Source organism: Cucurbita pepo, chromosome LG10 (genome assembly GCF_002806865.2).
Source record: "Cucurbita pepo subsp. pepo cultivar mu-cu-16 chromosome LG10, ASM280686v2, whole genome shotgun sequence".
NCBI lineage: Eukaryota > Viridiplantae > Streptophyta > Magnoliopsida > Cucurbitales > Cucurbitaceae > Cucurbita > Cucurbita pepo.
Window position 1 is genome coordinate 4,954,953 of NC_036647.1, and position 22,280 is coordinate 4,977,232.

General features: G+C 37.0%; 4 protein-coding genes and 1 long non-coding RNA gene across 7 annotated transcripts; 3 read left to right on the plus strand and 2 right to left on the minus strand.

Moving 5' to 3' along the window:
- The first annotated feature begins 531 nt into the window (after positions 1 to 531).
- LOC111803465 (heat shock cognate 70 kDa protein 2) lies at positions 532 to 3,529 on the plus strand. The gene is made up of 2 exons (XM_023687871.1): positions 532 to 863; positions 1,582 to 3,529. The coding sequence occupies exons 1-2, from the start codon at positions 650 to 652 to the stop codon at positions 3,309 to 3,311; spliced, it is 1,944 nt and encodes a 647-aa protein (XP_023543639.1). The 5' UTR covers positions 532 to 649; the 3' UTR covers positions 3,312 to 3,529.
- A 2,706-nt stretch (positions 3,530 to 6,235) lies between these two features.
- Positions 6,236 to 7,364, plus strand: LOC111804313 (dof zinc finger protein DOF3.6-like). The gene is made up of 2 exons (XM_023689072.1): positions 6,236 to 6,716; positions 6,887 to 7,364. The coding sequence occupies exons 1-2, from the start codon at positions 6,302 to 6,304 to the stop codon at positions 7,219 to 7,221; spliced, it is 750 nt and encodes a 249-aa protein (XP_023544840.1). The 5' UTR covers positions 6,236 to 6,301; the 3' UTR covers positions 7,222 to 7,364.
- Positions 7,365 to 10,341: 2,977 nt separating this feature from the next.
- LOC111804220 lies at positions 10,342 to 12,190 on the minus strand. The gene is made up of 2 exons (XR_002816488.1): positions 12,017 to 12,190; positions 10,342 to 10,645 (listed from the first exon to the last, which is right to left on the minus strand). It is a non-coding gene; the product is annotated as an uncharacterized LOC111804220 (long non-coding RNA).
- Positions 12,191 to 12,958: 768 nt separating this feature from the next.
- LOC111804151 (putative E3 ubiquitin-protein ligase XBAT31) lies at positions 12,959 to 16,405 on the plus strand. 3 transcript variants are annotated; one of them, XM_023688857.1, is made up of 8 exons: positions 13,214 to 13,393; positions 13,479 to 13,538; positions 13,657 to 13,728; positions 13,831 to 13,952; positions 14,031 to 14,171; positions 14,267 to 14,374; positions 15,253 to 15,511; positions 15,705 to 16,405. In XM_023688857.1, exons 1-8 carry the CDS (start codon positions 13,214 to 13,216, stop codon positions 16,092 to 16,094), a joined length of 1,332 nt encoding a protein of 443 aa, XP_023544625.1. In that variant the 3' UTR covers positions 16,095 to 16,405. The 3 variants fall into 3 exon arrangements, with proteins under 3 accessions (XP_023544626.1, XP_023544625.1, XP_023544627.1); XM_023688859.1 differs by having other exon boundaries at positions 13,313 to 13,393; positions 13,657 to 13,744; XM_023688858.1 differs by lacking the exon at positions 13,657 to 13,728 and having other exon boundaries at positions 12,959 to 13,393.
- An 833-nt stretch (positions 16,406 to 17,238) lies between these two features.
- Positions 17,239 to 22,008, minus strand: LOC111803275 (WD repeat-containing protein 44-like). The gene is made up of 7 exons (XM_023687604.1): positions 20,378 to 22,008; positions 20,206 to 20,296; positions 19,971 to 20,128; positions 18,739 to 18,790; positions 18,553 to 18,632; positions 18,373 to 18,466; positions 17,239 to 18,288 (listed from the first exon to the last, which is right to left on the minus strand). The coding sequence occupies exons 1-7, from the start codon at positions 21,944 to 21,946 to the stop codon at positions 17,561 to 17,563; spliced, it is 2,772 nt and encodes a 923-aa protein (XP_023543372.1). The 5' UTR covers positions 21,947 to 22,008; the 3' UTR covers positions 17,239 to 17,560.
- Between the last annotated feature and the right edge of the window lie 272 nt (positions 22,009 to 22,280).

A 22,280-nucleotide genomic window follows, 5' to 3' on the forward strand; every position in this document is an offset into this window, starting at 1 on the left:
AGTAGACGGTACTACAGGAATATTCCTAATAGAGAGGGAAACGAAACGCATGAAAATAAATAATACAAAGAGGACCATATACTTATGGATGGGTTTCAGCCATTACAAAATAGTACAAGAGCGAGACATCAATCAATGTGGAGGTTGGACTCATGAGCGATATCACATTAGCGAAGACGCTGGCCCTCAGGGGAATAGATTGTGAGATCTCACACTTAATGGTGATATATTTATTAAGCTATTCTCAAAATTTAAAAAATATTTATTTTGTATTATGATTTATGAGACATGTGATTAAAATGATAATTTAAAAAAAAAAAAAATTTGAATTTTCATTCCGTATTAGCTGGATGTGATGCTAAGTGGGAAAAATACATGGAGGAGAGGGAAAGGGGGAAATCTGAAGTATAAGACCTTGTACAAGGAAATCCGACCGTTCATTCTCTTTACCATCAACGGATCAGAAATATAGGCTCCGAACCTTCTCGAATTTTTGAGTTCTCTGGTTATATATAATCATCTCATTTCCATCTGTTTCGCCACTTCATATAACCTAGTTTCGCCTCTTTCGTCCATTTCTCTTTCTCCTTTCAGATCTCGCTTTCCATTTCTCTGTTCTTCCTTGCTATCACCGTAGCAGAACAAGAAAATGGCCGGCAAGGGAGAAGGTCCGGCTATCGGAATCGATCTCGGAACCACCTACTCTTGCGTTGGTGTCTGGCAGCACGACCGTGTTGAGATCATTGCTAATGATCAGGGTAACAGGACCACCCCTTCCTACGTTGCCTTCACCGACTCCGAGCGTTTGATCGGTGATGCTGCCAAGAACCAGGTCGCCATGAACCCAATTAACACCGTTTTTGGTAAGATCTAACTTCTTGTCTTGCATTTTGTTTTTCTTTGTTGTTAGATCTGTCGTGTTTATTTAGTTCTGTTCGAATTTTCTACGGCTTTGTTATGACTACTTGTTATTGATCATAGTTGCCTTGGTTTTTTGTTTTTATTAGTTTTGTTCCTGATGATTGTGATTGGCTCTGAATATATTCGTATTTTGTAGATCTAGTTTTATTCTTGGAAGTTCTTTTGGATCTGAGTATTGTTTGAGCTTTAATCCCTATATTGTGGATCCGTTGTGTTCAGTTATATCATGACTTAGATATTTGCCACGACTGTAATTTAGTTTTGACTAGATCGACGAGAATAATTATTTAGACATGGAGAGCACTTTTGTGCATTCTGTAGGTTCTGTTGGCCTTTCTTTTACTGTTTTCTGGGAATATGAAATTGACTGGATTATTCTACTTCGATTTTAAGTATCAACTTGGGAATATGAGTTTTTTTTTTTTACTGTTTTCCCTTGTGTGTTTAGTTTAATTTATTAGAGCAACCTGTATCAGTTGTAGTGTTACGTTAGTGACAAATATTTTGATGTCTTTTGGCATCGAGGATTTCATTCATGGAAAAAACAATCGCTTGATAATGTTGATGTTGTGAACCTGCCCTGTTTATGTCTTCGAATTTCCTTTTGATATGTTTGGTTAATTGAGTTTTCAACTGAATGACCTGATTAACTGCGTGCAGATGCTAAGAGGTTGATTGGTAGAAGATTCAGTGACGCTCCCGTCCAAAGCGACATTAAGCTGTGGCCATTCAAGGTCATCGCAGGTCCTGGTGACAAGCCAATGATTGTTGTTAGCTACAAGGGAGAAGATAAGCAGTTCGCCGCTGAAGAAATCTCTTCCATGGTTCTCATCAAGATGCGTGAAATTGCCGAAGCTTACCTCGGTTCCACAGTGAAGAACGCCGTGGTAACTGTTCCTGCTTACTTCAACGACTCTCAACGTCAGGCCACCAAGGATGCTGGTGTCATTGCTGGTCTCAATGTCATGAGAATTATCAATGAGCCCACGGCCGCTGCCATTGCCTACGGACTTGACAAGAAGGCAACCAGTGTCGGTGAAAAGAATGTTTTGATTTTTGATCTAGGTGGTGGTACTTTTGATGTTTCTCTACTTACAATTGAAGAGGGTATCTTTGAGGTGAAGGCCACTGCTGGAGATACTCACCTTGGAGGTGAGGATTTTGACAACAGATTGGTCAACCACTTTGTCCAGGAGTTCAAGAGGAAGAACAAGAAGGACATCAGTGGCAACCCAAGAGCTCTTAGAAGGCTGAGGACCTCTTGTGAGAGAGCCAAGAGGACTCTCTCATCCACTGCTCAAACCACCATCGAGATTGATTCCTTGTACGAAGGAATCGACTTCTACTCAACAATTACCCGTGCCAGATTTGAAGAATTGAACATGGATCTTTTTAGGAAGTGTATGGAACCCGTTGAGAAGTGTTTGAGGGATGCCAAGATGGACAAGAGCACCGTCCACGATGTTGTTCTTGTTGGAGGTTCTACTAGGATTCCCAAGGTCCAACAGTTGTTGCAGGATTTCTTCAACGGTAAGGAGCTGTGCAAGAGCATTAACCCTGATGAAGCCGTTGCCTACGGTGCTGCAGTCCAAGCTGCCATCTTGAGTGGTGAGGGCAACGAGAAGGTCCAGGATCTTCTTCTCTTGGATGTGACTCCTCTTTCCCTCGGTTTGGAAACCGCCGGAGGTGTCATGACTGTTCTGATTCCAAGGAACACCACAATTCCCACAAAGAAGGAGCAGGTATTCTCTACCTACTCTGACAACCAGCCCGGTGTGTTGATCCAAGTGTACGAAGGTGAAAGAACCAGGACCCGCGACAACAACTTGCTTGGAAAATTCGAGCTCTCCGGAATCCCCCCAGCTCCCAGGGGGGTTCCTCAAATCACAGTGTGCTTTGACATCGATGCCAACGGTATCTTGAACGTCTCTGCCGAAGACAAGACCACCGGCCAGAAGAACAAAATCACGATCACGAACGACAAAGGAAGACTCTCAAAGGAGGAGATCGAGAAGATGGTTCAAGAAGCAGAGAAGTACAAGTCTGAGGATGAGGAGCACAAGAAGAAGGTGGAAGCCAAGAACGCCTTGGAGAACTACGCTTACAACATGAGGAACACAGTGAATGACGAGAAGATCGGTGCCAAGCTTTCCCCGGCCGACAAGAAGAAGATTGAAGACGCCATCGAGCAGGCCATCCAGTGGCTCGATGCCAACCAGCTGGCGGAGGCCGATGAGTTCGAGGACAAGATGAAGGAGTTGGAGAGCATCTGCAACCCAATCATCGCCAAGATGTACCAAGGTGCCGGAGCTGACATGGGCGGTGGTGCTGATGACAGCGTCCCTGCGGGCGGTAGCGGTGCAGGTCCCAAGATCGAGGAAGTCGACTAAGCCTTCTATCTCTCATTCTACAACGTCGGTCATTGTCTTGCTTGTTTTTTATTTTTATTTTTGGAACATCGATTTTGAAGAATTATTATCCTTGGGGTGGCTTGAATTAGTGAAAGCCACTCCCCCTGTTCACCGGCCTATTTTATTTTTGCTCTCTATATTCTATTGGAAAGACATTTTAGTGGTTGAAATTAAAATTATTTTCATTTTCATTTGAATTCCGATTGGTTATTCATCCAACATTATTCTCTTATTATTTTGTGGGTAAGATTCTTATCGGTTATTAAGAATAAAATTTCTTCAGATTTGAATATTAAGAAAAAAAATAGAAACTGAAAGAACAAGCGACCTTCTTGAAATCACATCTTACTCTCACTTTACCCACGACGCAATCATACCATCTTTTAATAAATATTGCTTAAATAAATAAAAATACTACTGAATTATATATATATATATATATATATATTTTAAATTTAAAAATTCATAGTTTATTATGAAAATCTTACTTTTAATGATTTGTTTGTTAGGAAAATGGATAACAAAAAATTGAATCAAAATAACGAAATCATTAAAAAAGTTGAATTGTGAAGGGATATAAATATGAACTAATAAAATGTGTTAATTTAAATTTAACACGATCTAAGATTTAAATTACTTTCAATTACGTAATTAATAAAAAAAAAATAATTAACTATGAAATTGAAGAATAATTTTAGAAATGATTTATGAGTTAGGAAAATAAAAAAAGAGTAATTGAATAAAATGGTATTAAAATAGACACTTGGAAGGGAGAGTTGAAGAGATTGGGTTGCAAATCCTTGGACATAACCACCTTACTATTGGGCCAGAAGTGGCTCCTACCAACTAACTCAAGCCCAATATTAAAGCTTAAACCTAGGCCCATGTGAGTTCCCAGCCTCCCTTTCTCTTATTACCAAAATAATAATAATAACAATAATACTAATTTCATTTCTATGGTTTGAAGGGTTACATTCAAATTTATAAATTTTACACTTCTATCTCTAAATTTTTATTAATATTTACTCATGAAGATTATTTTTTTTATAGATTATTTTAGAAAGAATGGAATTAAATTATTTTTCATTAATTTTTCTTACACTCTTTTTATTATATATCCACTGCCATAAACTTAATGCGTAATTTCACCATTCAATGTGTATTCCTGAATGATTCAACCATTTCATTTTACCAAGTTCAATGTTAGTCAGATTAGTCAACATTTCTATGTTTCGATGCAACAACAAGATGTTATTTGTGACAAGTAGTTTTGTTGGTTGGTTAATTGGTCACATTTTATTCATGAAATGGGTATTGATATTAGTTTTGATACAACAAAATAATTCTATTAGATCTAATAAGTAACTTGTGTCAGAATTCAAAAATTCTATTACTCGAATCTTTAGTATTCTCTTATTTATTTAACATTAATTAACGAAAACTTAAAACTAATGACCAAAAGTTAGTATTAGTGAGAATTCAGAGATAAATATGTAAAATCTAAAAATTTTGAGAATGAAAATTATTCTTCAAATTTAGATATCTAATTTTTTTTTTTAATATCCATCAAATATTCAATCCAATACATTCACATAATAATAATAAATAAATAAATAAAATTATTTATTGATTGATTGATTTATTTACATATAGTTGATTAATGTATTAGTGGTGGCCATGTGGTGGTACGTACGACTAGCAGCTTTCCATTAAATTCCCATGCAAATATTTGAAAAAAAATAAATTAAAAAGAGTAAAAACAAACAAAATTAGAGATTAAAAATTACAAATACGAGTGAGACCCCAAGCATATAATTTTTTTATATCCAAAATAAAAATAAAAGTAGGATTTTAAACAAGAAAAAGAAAAAGCAAAATAAAATAATTATTATTACTTTAATGAAGCAAAGATCCATATAATATTATTACTTAAAATAATTATTTTATTCAAATTTAAATAGAAACACTTGCAATAAAGTTATTATTATTATTATTATTATTATTATTATTGGTCTGAAAAAAATGACCCACATGACCCATGTGTGATAAAGGTTCATGTGGTCAGGTCCTTCACCTTTTGTAAGAGCCCCAAAGCCCTAAAGAGACACCCTTTAATTTTAAGTTCAATTATTATTTTCCTCTTTTCTTTCCAATTTTGTCCCTTCAAATTCTAAATCACTTCATATAATTTAGTCTTTTCCATAACAAAAAATCATTTCTTAATTAGTTTTCACTAAAAATATTTTTAATAAAAAGAATAACCACAGTCACCAATAGAATCGACCACTAGGCTCGTTTGTGGTTTCATGCACGCCTAGAAGTATATTAAGTTGAATATATAAATAAATTATACTGTCATGATGCTAGCTCTGTGTCACGTTCATACTTGTCCTAGACATGTTGTCTATGTCATATGTCGAATGTCCCAGTCATGCTTGTCCATGACCATATTACTCTTCCAAACCCTTTTTACATGCTTTCATGTTAGATAGATCTTTACTATTTCACGTTATATCAATATAAACGTGTATAACATTGTTCACCAAAATCATGTCTATACCCATTAGGGTTAAAATGTTTCAAAATGTACTTTAAGAAAGATATGATTAGTCGTAACTTTTTTCTACTCGGGCTATATGCTATCAGAGCCGTTTTTTTAGAATATTTCTCTCAAACGTGACTCGAGACTCAAACATACGTCGACGTTATCTGCAAAGTCTAAATTTCTCAGACATGTTCGCTGGGTTAGAACAAGTGCTACAAAATTATTGTCCCGTTGTCGTAAGAGTGCGATTGTGACGCTACTTATTGATTAAGAAACGAAAACCCTAAAGAAAAAACAAAGCAATAATTACAAAAAGGGAAAATTAGTGAGAATGTATAAAGAATAATGACATGAAACTTTCTCTCTCCCCCTCTTTCCCTCTCTCTCTCTCTAAAAACCCATCAAAGCTTTTACAAACCCATCAATGGTGTTTCCCTCTCACCCATCTAATTATCTTGATCCAACAACCCATCAATGGCAACATCAAACCCCAACCCATCAATCTGGGACCAGTTTTCAGCTCGTGTCGCCGCCACGGGCGCCGCCACAAGTCCGCCCTGGCTCGATGGTGGATCGTGCCCGAATGGCGAACCTGCCCGTGCCGGAAACAGCCCTGAAATGTCCAAGATGTGAATCAACTAACACAAAGTTTTGTTATTTCAACAACTATAGCCTCTCTCAGCCACGCCACTTTTGCAAGACCTGCCGTCGTTACTGGACCCGTGGTGGCGCCCTTAGAAGTGTCCCGGTCGGCGGCGGCTACCGCCGGAATAATAAAAGAACCAAAAGTACCTCTAAATCTCCGGTTAACTCCCAATGCCAACCGACAACTATTACTGGTACTTTCTTATACGAACTCATGATATCTTCAATTATCGACTTTAATCGTCGAATATTTTTATTGTTCAATAATACGTGGAGATGAAGATTCGAAAATTTAATATTTTGGTCGAGATTATTATAATTTCAGGAGTAAATTAAATTAAAATAAATTTACATCAAATTTCAGAGATTTCAGGAGGAGAAACAATGAGATTAAATTACGTACAAAATGAAGGAGGTATGGATTCAACTCATCCCCCCATTGGGATAACAAGCTTCTTAGGGTTTGATCAAATTCAATGGCGGCCACAGCTTCAGCTACACCGATCGCAGCCAGCTCGGTTACTCGGAAACGATGGTGGTGGTGGTGGCGACGCATCGTCGAGCTATAGCATTGTCGGGAAGATGGAAGCGACGAAAATGGAGGACGATGGAGAACACCATGTGAATGTGGGAAAGCCATATTGGGATCGCCATTATTGGAATGCTTTTAATCCTTCATCTTCTTCTTCCCATTTATGAGGGTTTGATGATCTCTTTCATTAACAACTTTGGATCTTTTTTTTGTTCGTAAATTAGGGTTTCATGTTGAAGAACTCTTTTGGGTCGTTTTTAAATGTGAAGAGAGTGCTTCGATTTATATATTTGATTGTGTTTTTCGTAAAGTTTAAGATTTAGATTTAACATATCTGCTCGTAAAAAATCTCGAGCCTGATCTCTTGTGAGGTGATGAGATGTTAGAGATTCATTTGATAATATTCTCATTTTTTTCGTATTTAATTTATGAATATTTTAGAAAATTATAAATGAAAACAATTTGTATAAATTTTAGATATATCTAAAAGAAAATAAAAAAATTAAGCCTAAAAGATATAAATAATAAATGAAAATCCTTTTTATGAGTAACGCACTGGTTCGAAACGAGGAAGATAATCAAAGTTTTACTTTTACCTCCAAACTGATAGGAAATAAAGGTCTAATTTGGTCGTATTTTTCAAGAAAAACAGTAAATTAATAATAATTACTGTTTTTTTTTTCTCTTCTGGTTAATCTAGAAAAGTTTAATGGCTTATACCCTACATAATTACCTAATCATGACTGAATTATTAAAAATAGGTTAAATTAATAAAAACAGCCTTAAAAATTTATATTTTATTTAAAAAATATCTATAAACTCTTAAAAAAATCTAAAAAATAATCTGACTATTAGTTTGGATAAAAATAGTTAACACTGTGTTTGAAAAATAACCTTAAACTTTTAACAATGTTTCAAAAATATCGGAATAGTGTTTCAAGAATACAGTTGAAAATTTGAAGATATTTGAGATTTTTTTTTTAAAAAAAATTTAAGAGTGTATTTAAGACAAAATATAGAATAATGTTCCTAATATATTTGGTGTGATATAGGTTTCAAAATGTTGATGATTATTGAGAGTGAATCCCACGTTGGTTAATTTAGTGGAAGATCATGAGTTTATGAGTGAGGAATAGTATCTTCATTCAAATGAGGCATTTCGGGAAGTCTAAAGCAAAGTCATGAGCGCTTATACTCAAAGTGGATAATATCATATCACGGAGAGTTGTGATTCCTAACACGGTATGTGCAGATTTGCACAAAACTTTTATTAGTGCTTAATAAATCTCTAAAATTTTCAATTTTGTATCTGACAAGTTCTTGACTTATTTAATATATCTTTTTAAACTCAATAATCTATTACTTCTTTATCTTTTGAGGTGTCTATTACTTCTTTATCTTTTGAGTTGTTTTGCCTCGGCCGTTCAAGACCATTGGTCTCTATCCGACACAATAAAAAAAATGAGATCACTTATTATGGACTCGTTGAGAATGATTCAGATCTAGTTTATTGGTATCCTCACAAATAGAGAAAGATTACAGTCGATTTGATAATAATCGAGTGACATTGCTTTTACGAAGGAAACCGAGAAAAGATATGAAAAGTTGAAAAATTTGAAGAAAAGAAAAGGAATTTTGCATTGATGTGATTTGTAGTAAATAAATGGGTAACATAAAGGCCTAAAGTTTGTGAGGTTGAGTAAGACCAAAAGCATTCAAAAGTGATAATCTTTAAAAAGCCACTGATTTTGGGCAAAAAACAATGCACCAAAATCTTATCTTTTTTATTTTATTTTTGGGTTCACTGCTTCAATTAAAACTGTTTTATGATTCCAAATTTCATAAACATATAAACATTATCTTTGCTTCAACCAAAAGTTTATTATTATTTCATCCACTTACTAATAATTAAACTCATAAATTTTATTGTTTGTTTAAAAAATATTTTCATTTTTTCAATATTATCATTTATATGTATATATATTTCAAATTAACCGAATTTTTTAGAATGTTCGAACAAAAAAACTAACACAACGTTGACTTTAAAATAACATCGTGGTGATAAGTCTTAAATTTTTATCCTACATTCTAATAATTTTCTACTAAGAATACTTTTGAAACGTTTATGAAAGGCCAATAGTAATATTGCAAATTCTGAAAAAGTACAACTAATTTAAAGAGCAATTTAAACGAGTATTTTTTTTATGTCTAAATATTAACTTTATATTAATGAGATCTATTAAAATTAAACGAAGTATAATAGAATAAGACTTGAAATACTCTAATCAAACTAATATTCAAGCATAAATCTTGAAACAAGATGTGTAATAAGTTTGGAAATAGATTATCACAGAGTTAAAGAAATTAAATTTATAATTTATCTTTAATTATTTTAATAAAAATAAATAAAATAAACTAATTTATGGAGAAGTTAGGAGATTAAAAAATAAGTTAAATTCGGTGGGCAGTAAAAAACTGAGAAACCTAGGAAGGTGGTCGGTCAAAAGAGGGAATTTGGGTGCGATTGGGAAGAGAATGTCGGAGGCTTTTGGCGGATATCGACGCGCCATAGTGGGCTGCGCTTTACACGCACCACGAAAAGACAAAGCTTTCTTTTGTCAGTATCTTGACTTTTTTTTAATTTTCAATACTGTGGCCCACATCTCTTCAGCCCCACGCTCCATCCCACTGATCTGATCGCAACTCAAACGTATCCGTAACAGCCAAAGCCCACTGTTAGCAAGTATTATGCGTTCTTAGTTACTCTCAAACATGTCCGTAACAGCCAAAGTCTACTGTTAGTAATTATTATACGTTTTGGTTCATTATGTATCGTTGTCGTCTTAAAACGCATCTACTAGGAAGAGTTTCTCCACTTGAGTTTCTCCACTCATATCAAGAATGCTTTGTTTTCTTCTCTAACCGATATGGGAACTCACAATCCACCTCCTTAGAGTGCCAGCGTCCTCGTTGACACACTGCACGATGTCTAGCTCTAATGCTACTTGAAACAGCTCAAGTCCATCGCTAGCCGATATCTTCCTCTTTGAATTTTCCCTTTTGAGTTTCCTTCAAGGTTTTAAAACACGTCTACTAGGAAGAGGTTTCTATACCTATATAAAGAATGTTTTGTTTCACTCTCCAACCAATGTCATAATGTGTTAACTCAGGTAATGGAAGCTACTTTTCTAACTCTACCCACGATTTCCTTGCTTTAAAGATTCCAGCCTTTTCCTGCATGAAAATGGATGCAAGACAACAGCAAAAGTCGATACATACCGAGTTACTGAAGTCGGTATAGTAGTCGGTTGTTAAACATGGAAGGACTGAAGTTTTTGCTACTGGGTGCATCATTACTGATTGATGAAACAAAAATCAGTCTTTAAACTACATATCAAAATCCTATTTGTGATTGTGATTCCACAAGCAGACCTAAACCAGCTGATAGAACTCTTCAGGAAAAAGGGTGTCAATGAACTAAATCAGCAGCTGAAAGGAAGATGTAGATTACTTGGTATCGGTGAGCCGACCGAACGCCATCTTTGATAGAATCATTCCATGCCTTCAATGGCACTAGCAAGAATCAAGTGTCTGTAGATCAAAACAGATGAGTGAAGTTAGGGACATGAAACAGAGTAGTATTGCAATTGAGTCCATCAGGAACTGCGAGAATCTCACATTGGTTGGGGAAGAAAACGAAACCCTTATATGGGGAGGAGAACGAAACATCCTTTATAAGGGCGTGGAAACCTTTCCCTAGCAGACGCGTTTTAAAAACCTTGAGGGAAAGCCCGAAAGGGAAAGCCCAAAGAGGACAATATCTGCTAGCGGTGGGCTTGGGCCGTTACATGTACACAGCCAGACTAGAACCAGAAATCTATAAGAAGCATTCTATTCATTAACAAAGCAGTCAGCAAAAAGGAGGAAGGATAGGATAGGATGGGATGCTCTCCTCATAAAAGTTACCGCAGACACTTGAAAATGAATCCAAAGATGAGTAATTACAAAAGAATTGGCATAGGAACCAGAAACTAATTCAGAACAAAAATACATCACAAGTTCCTCAATTTCTCATCCCACTCATGGATCAATCTTCAAAACTAAGAGGCCTCATTTCTAACCATCATATCCAATCCATATCCATAGCCTCCTTCTTCCACAGAGTAAAACCTTCTTTCTAACACCACTAAAAAGATTTGTTGTAACACGTCAAGTCCACTATTAGTAGATATTGTCCCTTTAAGTCTTTCCTTTCGAGCTTGCTTCCCCTCAGGGTTTTTAAAACGAGTTTGCTAGAGAGAGTTTTTATTTTTAAAAAGCGTCTGTGAGATCCCACATCGGTTAGGAGAGGAACGAAGCACTCTTTATAAGGGTGGAAACCTCTCCCTAGCTGATGCATTTTAAAAATCTTGAGGGGAAGTCCAGAAGGAAAGCTCAAAGAGGACAATATATGTGAGCTAACCGGAGATCTTGAACATACAAAATCGAAAGACCTCCAGATTTTCTCCTGGGGTTAGAGGCATCCTTGAATGGTTTCTTGTTTTACACTGATCATTGTTAACTTAATTTATTTGCAAGAGATGCAATTTTATGATGTTTGCAATTAAATGAATCTCATCAGTCATCTCAAGAAATACATATTGAGATGAAAACTCTAATGGAAAAAATAGGGTCTCTAAATACAATATAGCTAATGGTTTTGAAGCTTAGGAAACATTCAGAATCAAACATTCTTAAATGAGATGGTTAGTAAGCAATACAATCAAAGAAGCAATCTCTGGAATAATGAACACATTGAAACCACCATGAAGTCAATAACATTCAATGAGTTTATTATTCCAGATCTTCCAATCCTCCTCTCTCCTATTCATCCAAACCACTATATATATGTGTGTGTGAGTAAGAACAAGCTATCAGATTCTGATCAGAAAAAAAAGAAGCTCATTAGAAGATGAAGCAAACCTCTAAAGTCTGAAACACGACTGATCCAGAAAATGAGGCACCCCGCTATGCACCGGATCCTGATCAGATTAACGTGAAGCGAAGCTCTGAAGTCCGAAATCAATTTGGCTCGTCTCTGGAGACTAGAAATCAGGAGATTTTTAACGGAAGATCGCTTTCGTGAGAGAGGCCGGGAAGAGGGCTCAGTCGCGCGCATTACTGCTCGGCTCACACTGCATTTTGGGCTTGGGCTGCTCTGCCTAAGATTTTGGACTTTCAATTTTCACTAAATAACAATTTGGTTTACTAAAATTTAAGGAGATTTATTATATTTAGTTTACTAAAGATTTATTAAATTGTAGTACTAAAATTGCTAATATTAGATGTTTTTTTTATAATATAAAATGTAGCTCGAGAATTTTTTCCATCACAAGCATAGTTCAACGATAATTGACATACACTCTGGTGAGATCCCACGTTAATTGTAGAGGAGAACGAATTATTCCTTATAAGGGTATGAGAAACCTTTATCTTGTAGACATGTTTTAAAATTTTGAGAATGACGACGATATGTAACAGGTTAAAACGAACAATATCTACTAACGGTGGACTTGGGTTGTTACTAATGTTAGCCCGTCACTGGGTTATGTGACAACAAGTACGTTAGCCACTCTCAAGAGGAATGAAAACATTCCTTATAAGAGTGTGGGAAACCTCTTGTTGGGCTCGGTAGGGGAGTGTATGGTGAGAAGCCACATCGGTTGGAAACCTCTCCCCAATAGACACCGGCTAAAAAAATAATATGTATTAAAATTTTAAGAAATGAATGAGTATTATATGCATTTGAAAACTTGTCGCCGTAAAAGTTTGAGGTCACCAACCGATCGATCCAACAATGGACTTAAAATCTGTGTTCTTTTTGCTTCAATAAAATAACCAAAAGAAACAGCACTCGTATTCACGCCAGAAGGGGTCAAATTCCGCGATCGATAGTCATAAATTTCACACAAAAGGGTCAAGCCAAGCAGTCGAAGAAGGCCCACTCCCCACGATTTTCTTCCGAAGAAATTTCCCTTTCACAATCAGCGTTTAGAAGCAGCAGCAACAACGCCCAATCCACCAGCAAAACGACTCCGGCAAACCACCACACGTGGTGGCGCGTGAATCAGTTGCTGGGCACATCTCCATGTGCTGACGGCTGAATCCGGCCGGGAGGTGATGGGTCAGGGCCCGAGCTGCGGCGAACGCTTTGAAAATGGCCTGTTCCGAGCTGTGCAGAATGGGGATTTGGAGCTCGTTGATGCTATGGTAAGGACCGATCCAACTGTCTTGGAACAGACCACTCCTCGTATGAAGATGTCTGCTCTGCACATCGCAGCTGCTTATGGTCAGATCGAGGTGGGTCGCGATTCTTACCGTTTTTTTTTTCTCGTTTGGTGAATCACTAACATTTCTATCTGATGGGTTTTTGCTGTCTAATCAGATTCTTTCTATGCTCTTAGAACGGAGTGTGAATCCTGATGTGTTGAATTGCAATAAACAGGTAATGATTTCATGTGTACTTCTTGTTTTGGTTTTCCAATGAATCAATTTGCGCTTTCATCACTGAAATTAGATATAATCTTTGAACATGTTCTGGATTTTGTTTATGATTGAGCTAGACCCCATTAATGCTGGCTACAATGAATGGGAAGATATCATGTGTGCAGAGACTTATTGAAGCAGGAGCAAACGTTTGTGTCCCAATTTGTATGATTTATTGAATGTTCTTGGTGTATGCTTAATTCAATTACAAAGTAATCATTAACAATGTGTTGTTCTTATGATCTCAATAGATTCTGATGTTTGATTCTCTAAACCGACGAACCTGTTTGCATTATGCTGCTTATTATGGCCACTCAGATTGCTTAGAAGCTATAATTTCTGCTGCTCATTCAGATCCAGTAGCAGCCACTTGGTCAGTTTCTCATTGCCTCAGATCTTGATCTTCTGTATTTTGATGGTTTACTTACCTTGAAGTCGATGTCGTTGGCAGGGGATTTCTCAGATACGTGAACATTCGAGATGGAGGTGGTGCTACGCCATTGCATATAGCTGCACGACGTAGACAGCCACGGTGCGCTCAGATCCTTTTGGCGAATGGAGCTCTTGTTTGTGCTTTAACTTGTGGTTATGGGTATATATCTAAGCAGATTGTGATGTAGATTGTATTTATATTTGTATTAGCTCATGTTTCATTAAAATCAAGAGAGGTACATTGATTTGCTGCAGCTATCCGGGGAGTTCGCCTCTTCATCTGGCTGCTCGGAGTGGTTCTTTAGAATGTGTTCGGGAATTGCTCGCGGGAGGAGCAGAAAGATTACAAGTGGATGCAGCTGGGTAAGGTTTAGCAAGTTCTATGAATTGATCAATCTTTTTTGGCAGCTATACTTTGATGTTGACCTGCCTATTTGTTAATTTGTATCCCTCAATTGTTGAGCTTTTTTTCCAAGTTCTAAGGCGTTCGACTCACGGGTTAGGCTTGTATAGTTTGACGTTGTGAAACTAAGCCTTCACTAGTATGTGAGTAAATAGTTCAAACCATCGGAGGAGCTGATAATTTGTAACAACCCCAGTCCATTGCTAATAGATATTGTCTGCTTTGGCTCGTTATGTTTTGTCGTCAACCTCACGATTTTAAAACGTGTCTAGTAGGGAGAGGTTTCCACACCTTTATAAGGAATGATTCGTTCCCCCTCTTCAACCAATGTGGGATCTCACAATCCACCCCCCTTGGGGGCTCAATGTTCTCGTTAGCACACTGCCCGGTGTTTGGATTTGATACCATTTGTAACAACTCAAACCCACCTCTAATAGATATTGTCCGCTTTGGCCCGTTACGTATCGTCATCAGCCTCACGGTTTTAAAATGTGTCTACTAGGGAGAGGTTTCCACACTCTTATAACGTTCTCCTCTTCAACCGACGTGGGCTCACACAATCCCATGAGCTACACAAATCCAAACTACAAAAAAAAAACCTCAAACTTCTAAAGCCCACAACTTTGGCTACACTTTGATGCCTCGATTCATCCGAAAACTTCAAGAGATTTTTCATTATGAAGAAGAATCTACTTGGTTTGAAATCATGAACTTGTGAATCAAATGATTATAAATACTCAATAACCTTAACCTTCTAGGACAACAGCATCCTGGCAAGTTGCTGCTCACATTCAGTCACAATTTCTTTGAAAATTTAACTGTCAATGCTTGATTGCAGGAGAATACCCTACACGGTCGCTATGAAGCGCAAGAATCGGGCATGCGCCGCCTTGCTGAATCCTTCAGCAGCAGAACCTCTTGTTTGGCCATCAAAACTGAAGTTCATCAATGAGCTAAATCAAGAAGCAAAAGCTCTGTTAGAGAGGGCCTTGGTGGAAGCAAACATGGAGAGAGAGAAGGCCATATTGCAGCAGATTTCCTGCTCACCTCCATCTCCTTTACAATCTGATGTTGAGTTGGATGACGCAGAATCCGAGGTAATATCGATCTTAGCTATATTATATTTAGGTCAGGTAATATCCATATACCCGAAAACATGAAAAACACAGAACGAAACATCGAGTTATGCTATAGTTGACTAAACTATAGCGCGATGTAAAGATATGATATAGTTGTCTCAAACTGCACGTACTCCGATTCTTATATTCACTTGTGGAAATTTTCGAACAGGGTTGCAATGTCGAGTTATGCTGCATATGCTTTGAACATGTCTGCACTTTAGAGGTCCATCCTTGTGGTCATCAAATGTGTGCGCCTTGCACGCTAGCGTTATGCTGTTACAAGAAGCCAAATATCTCGAGCAATAGTCCTACTGCCCCGCTTTGCCCTTTTTGTCGAGGCAGCATTACGCAACTACTCGTGGCAAAGATCAAGATGACTGATAATGCAGAGTCTGAGATTAGTTCATCGAAACAAAGACGATCGAAGAAGTCGAATTTCAGTGAGGGGAGCAGTAGCTTCAAGAGCTTATCTGCTTTGGGGTCATTAGGGAAGATTGGCGGCCAAAGTACAGGAAGGTTTCCGGTTGAATGTGACGAGGAGGTCGATAAGAGTTTCTAAGTTGGCATCTTCAGCTCGGGATCTTGTTCGGGCTAAGCTGATTATCGAGTTGATACAAGAATCTTGGATATGGAAGAACAGCAATGGTTATGTTCACTATATCTACAAAAATCTACTTGAATGCCTGTGAAGCACGGGACGCTTCGTAGGTGATCGAATCTGTCGTCATCGTTTTCTTCGTAGGTCATGAATGCTTGTCTGAGTACTTATGTTCTTGAGTTCTAATAAGGCTTTGCTCATTGATTCAGTCATAGCCACTTTTGGAAGGTTTAATCTGATCATTTTTCCCTATTCATATAGAAAGGCATTAATCAACTGAGATTTAACTGCCATGATATTTAATCTAAGTTCTATAATATATCTACCATGATATATATATATATATATTATATTAAATGCTATATTTAGTAGTTGTCACATCATAATTATTAAAACATAAATATATAAAATAAAGTTGTTGTCGTGTCATGTGACATGTCATAAAAGCGAAAATGTGGGAAATATTGTTTTTTATTCCACATTTTTTAATAATTAATCCCAACTACATTAGATATTTTGTTTAGATAACCAAACTCAAACTAAATCACAAGTCATAAATGTTTTTTGAAAAAACACTTTTTGGTCCTTTAATTATCCTAACTTTTAATAATTTTGCCCCAATTTAATATATTTTTAAATGATTTTGACTTTTTTCCTAGAGAAAATAGATATTAAAAAAAAAAATATATTTTAATAATTACCAATTTAACCTCGATGATTTGGAGAACGTTAAAATTTAGGATGCCCAAGCTTTTCTAAGACATTTGGAGCCCTCGAACAACGTACTCATTTTGTCTTACATTTGGAGTCACTTTTAACTCGATTTTCAAGACAAGGGAATGACTTTGATATTAAACTAACAACTCTCCACAATAATATGATATTGTCCGTTTTGAGGATAAGTTTTCATCGTTTTGTATTTTGTTTTTCCAAAATAAATTGTAGTTTACTTATCGTTTTGTATTTTGTTTTTCCAAAATAAATTGTAGTTGAGTTATAAACACATAGTTTTTAGTTAGCGAACGTGTGAGTTCTTTCGACAAACATTGTTCTTCTATCCATATGCCGAATCCGGTTATTATAAGACTGAATGGCCTGAATTTATCCATAGTTATAAGCATTCTAGTACCAAAAAAAACATAATGTAATAATGTTGAATGCCAAAAATTGTTGGCAGGTAGGGTACATTTACTATACTTTCTGAAGTTCATATTTGCTGTATTTAACAATCTACAAATACAGCAGCTTTAGCCCTTTGAAACAAACCTCCCGGCAGCTTGTATTTTAGCCCTATATATGTATCAGAGAACTCCATCCTAGTATACTGAGTTCACTGGAAGAGTTGTATATGGTAAAACTAGAACCAAATTCCCAATCCTATGGAGATCACCATGGGAATTTGTTTGGTCACCAATCAATTTACTCTTCTAGGCTGTTGGCCAGAAATTGGTCTGTCGTCCAATCCTACGTGGCAGTCCAAAATTTTGATAGGCTCTTATTTCACCTCCCAGCCCAGCAGTCACAATGACCAATCCCCATGCGGTGGCTGGGATGGCATGATGTCCATGGCTATTACCGACATCAAACCAAGACCAAGAGGAAGGCCAGGAGGAAGACGAAGAGCTGTTGATAGCAGAAGAAGAAATAGAAGGCGAATCGCCTGACCTGATGGAAGGTGATGGAGTGAGCGATTCGCCAGTTTTGGAATCTGAGCGAGTCACCTGAGCTGGCTGCTGTGGCTCCTCATCTGGAGGAGTTGTTGAGGCACTATTATTCTCTGCAGCATTGTTGTTTTTCTTTGGTAGAGGTGGCAGCTGTTTCTTACTATTTCCAACCGAGCTGCCTTCTTCTCGAGTTGGTGAGCTGCAGGCTGAAGCTGACTGCGATGGGCAGCGTTTAGAATTTCTTTTCGAGTTCATTTGTGACAACGGAGGCTCGCTGTTCATCATGCCAGGCCATGCAATTGCTACAGAAACATCTTTACAAGGGAAGTGTTCATAACCTCTAGTTGCTATCAAACTTTTCTTTCCAGAATTTGAATTTCGTGGCTCCTCTCTTCTCCACACAAAAACTTGAGAATCTTCACTTGCACATATCACATATTTCCCATCTTGACTGAACGATGCTGTAAGTTGGCTGTTCGTGTTTCGGAAGCCTAATATCCAACAACATCAGTTCTATGGTAAACAGGCCATTTTAAGATGAACTTTGAGTAATTTCCATCCAAGAGTTATCTTACCTCTGAATCTTTGAGTAATTTCGGTGCCTTCCAAGATTCGAATTCGAGAATCAGCAGAGGTAACCAGCACTTCAGTGGGGCTCCCTGGAACAAACTGTTCAGGTACCAAGTTATTGCAGCATTAATTTAGTTAGTGTAGCAAATAATAAATGGAGGGTAGAAGAAGATAGGCATAATTACTTGGAAACCAGTGATCTTTTTTCCTTGGGCCTTCTTTTTGCTTTGCACATCAACCTGGTGCTTTTGTTCTAACTTGGAATCTATACTCCAAATAATACTGGTAAGTTAACTTAGAACAAAATCAATTATCATTATTATCGTTATCGTTATCGTTATAGTTAATCGATTGGAATTTAATATCTATACCCTCTATGGTGTACGTTCGGCAAATCCCCTTATGTGAACCTATTATGGCACCCTGCAGAAGCATAAGCATGATTTAGGCGGACTGTACATCTAACATTATTCACCAAGACGAATATGCTCAAAAGAAAGGGGAAAAATTGTCTACAATAATAACTGCATATGTGACGATGAAAAGAAATATATACATGTATGTATACATAATGTGCCATAAATATCTATATACATCATTCATGAAGTATACACACACTTATTTATATAAATAAAAACAACCCACTTAAATTTTCAAATTTGACCAAGTTGAATCTATGTTGCTCTTACCTGAGCACTTGAACTACTCAACATCAAACATTAGAAAACATTTTGATTTTTTTCAAAATTCAAGTACTGATTTAATCTTACAACTTAAGTTTATAATAATAATTTAATGTATTTCTTTTAGCCATCCCTGTACAGTTACTTTGAACGTCACAATTTTAATGATTTGGTTATTTCTACCATAAAAAAATAAGTTCAATTTTTTTAAAATTTATTAATGCACTTCAACTTTAAAATAGTTTAAAGAAATATCCTTGTGAGCTTTGGAATAAAAATGGTAAGAATTTTGTTCACAAAATACTCTTAACATTAATATACCAACTGAAACTATCGTTACAAATTTAAGAAACCATTATTACAATTAAATTTCAAGAGACTTTGACAAGAAAATTTTAACCCCTTTTTTCTCCTTAAAATGAAAAAAAGAAATATAAGATTTTTTTACATACATGACTCTACTTTTCTCTCTAAATTTAAAAAAAAAAAAAAAAAAAAAAAAAAACTTCTATTGAAATTTCTTTTTCATAAAATAAAATGTCATTGCAGCACAGATCATATTTGAAAAATTAATAAATAAATAACACAGTGGATACTTAAAATAAATATATTATTATTTTGAGATTTATATAGTTTTTAAATTTTCAAACCTATTTAATAAATCTCTAAATTTTAGTAACCTTCCAAATTTTGCATGTATCTCAACAAATTTAATTTCATTATTCGATACAAATTTTTGCATGTATCTCAACCAATTTAATTTCATTATTCGATACAAATTTAATTTGGGTGTATATTTAATTTTGTATCTAATAATTCTTAAAATTTAAGAACTAATGAATTAAATTTATAATTAACCCATTTTGATAGAATGTAATGATTAAATGCAATGGAGAAATAAAGTTGAGGAGGAGAGTAACCTGGGCATCGGGTGTATAGCAAGCGGCAGTGACCATTTCGTGAAGATCAGTCCAATCCACGACATATCGATCAGGGATGTTCCATATCCTCACCTTTGCATCAAGTGATCCACTGATGAACTGGTTATCATCCATCGGGTTGAACTGTATGCAGGTCACTGTACAATAACAAGAATTATATTCTTTTTCCATAACTAAAAACAAAAAACATGTATGATTACTGAAAGAGTCTAACCATAATCGTTGTGGGCGAACATCTTTAAACAGCTTTTGGTTTCCATGTCCCACAGCCTTACAGTTTTGTCCATTGAAGATGAAAGCAGGAGCTAAAATTCCATCACCAACATTGGGGATTTTAGATTATTTGAGAAACCAAATATGAATTAAGAAAAATGTATGAAGCTGACCTGAGAATTAGAAGACCAAGAGAGATCAAGAATATCGTCAAGATGACCACTCAAAGAGCAGATTGGTTTATCGGAAAGGGAGAAAACAGATTCGGGAACATGAACATAATCGGGAATCACATTCCCTTTCCTGCTTCCAGAAAGCCCCTTTCCTTTCTTCCTCTTATCGGATGGCAATGGAGAAGCATCTCCTGTTGCAGTCCTATCAGGTGAGGGACAGAAAGCTGGGTGGAGCGGCGTAAGGCTTCCTTCTTCGTTTGGTTTCATCGACATTACTTCGCATTCTTGCACTTCCCATACATGGATTATTCGATCCTCACCTCCACTCGCTAACAATTTGGCATCGCAACTGAATTTCAACGTCCAAATTGAGCCCTCATGCGCTTGAATTTCCTGACAGAAATGCAGCGCCGAAAGCTCCTTGTACGATCTGCCGCTCTGTCTCACTTTTACCCACTCTGACGACGACGGCGCCGCCGCCGTAGAGGAGGATGAAGGGGGAGAATTAGTCGATGATGCGTTCTTGCTAGGTTTTGAATCTAGCGCTTGAGAAAGTTCCTTTTCCCCCATTAAACCTGTCATTGAGCCCTTGATGTTCTTCAATAGAGCCGCTCCTCTTCTCTTACTCATTCTCAAGCTCTTCGATAACGAATTCATGTTGAGCTTCTTATCGCCGAAGAATCCGTTCCCTCTTCGCATCATTTCCTTCACTACCGATGAATATCCAACGCATTTCTCGAATTCCTCCATCGTAAGCTGCTTCCCCGTCTGAATATCGCTGAGACGATTCCACATTCCGTCTTGGTCGTATCCATTCACGATGAATTCATTTCCCGTATCCAGATTCTTGATCAGAAAAAATGAGCCGAATCTGTTGTTTGAGATCACCGTCGACAGCGTCGCACCATGCCTAATCGTTTGTCCACATTCGTTCGCCGACACTCTGATCGACTCAGGATAATTACACATCCGAGCACTGGACGCCATTATCATTGAGTAAGTTCTCGTGAGGCGCTGCTTCGAGACATTTCCAATTAGTTCGTCTTTCCGTCTCTTGGTAAACGAGAATGTGTCAATATCTCCATCAGATCGCGAACGTACAAGCACGATCGGTAATGGCGTTTGCGATGCGTCTTGCTTCTGGTCCACATCAGGAGATTCGACGATTTCTGGCTGACAAACTTGAACGTCCTCAAGTAATTTCCTCGAAACCTCCCTCTGGAGTTCTTTGCTCTGAATCCTCTGAAATTGTTTGCCACTATTCAGGCCCATTCCTTCGAGCAATCGCTTGCGACGTTCCGTAATCGATCCCGGTGCCGCCATCCAAATGTCATATTCTGGCTTCATCGGTGTAGCCACCGCAAAGGCTCTGAAATCCTCGTGGTGTTTGGTGGAGACGACAGAGGCGAAGGACATTCTACTGTCTTCGAAATCGTCATCGTCAGAAGAGGAAGCCAAATCCTCCGGCATGGCGCACGACATTCTCTCAATGGACTCGAAAAACCGGTCATCGTCGTCGTCATCCTGCAGTCCAGCCCAGTTCATCGTCATCGTCTTCTTGCGCTCCATTTTGGACGCCAGCGTGAATGAACTTGGAGGAGGAAGGAGGACGGAGGAAGCGAAGGACGAAGGACGAAGGACGAAGGAGGAAGCGAAGGACGAAGGACGAAGGACGAAGGAGGAAGGAGAAAATTCTTCTACTGGTATTTGACTTTTATTTACTTTTTCATTATTTATTTATTTCTTTCTTTCTCATTCTTTTATTATTGCTTTTTTTTATATATAAAAAGTATTTTTTTTATTTTCTTTTTAATAAGGAAATAGGAAGAAAAGTGGAACAGAGGAAATCAAGGGTTCATTTACCGTACAATTTCTTTTGGAGGAAAAAGAAACGGTCAACGGT

Coding starts and splice junctions, on each gene's coding strand:
- LOC111804313 (XM_023689072.1), top strand. CDS start 6,302: ATGGTGTTTCCCTCTCACCCATCTAATTATCTTGATCCAACAACCCAT. Junction 6,717..6,886: donor CCAACCGACAACTATTACTG/GTACTTTCTTAT, acceptor ATCAAATTTCAG/AGATTTCAGGAGGAGAAACA.
- LOC111803275 (XM_023687604.1), bottom strand. CDS start 21,946: ATGGAGCGCAAGAAGACGATGACGATGAACTGGGCTGGACTGCAGGAT. Junction 18,791..19,970: donor GCTATACACCCGATGCCCAG/GTTACTCTCCTC, acceptor ATGCTTCTGCAG/GGTGCCATAATAGGTTCACA. Junction 18,467..18,552: donor AAAAGATCACTGGTTTCCAA/GTAATTATGCCT, acceptor GTACCTGAACAG/TTTGTTCCAGGGAGCCCCAC.
- LOC111804151 (XM_023688857.1), top strand. CDS start 13,214: ATGGGTCAGGGCCCGAGCTGCGGCGAACGCTTTGAAAATGGCCTGTTC. Junction 14,172..14,266: donor GCTTTAACTTGTGGTTATGG/GTATATATCTAA, acceptor GATTTGCTGCAG/CTATCCGGGGAGTTCGCCTC. Junction 14,375..15,252: donor TTACAAGTGGATGCAGCTGG/GTAAGGTTTAGC, acceptor GCTTGATTGCAG/GAGAATACCCTACACGGTCG.
- LOC111803465 (XM_023687871.1), top strand. CDS start 650: ATGGCCGGCAAGGGAGAAGGTCCGGCTATCGGAATCGATCTCGGAACC. Junction 864..1,581: donor CCCAATTAACACCGTTTTTG/GTAAGATCTAAC, acceptor AACTGCGTGCAG/ATGCTAAGAGGTTGATTGGT.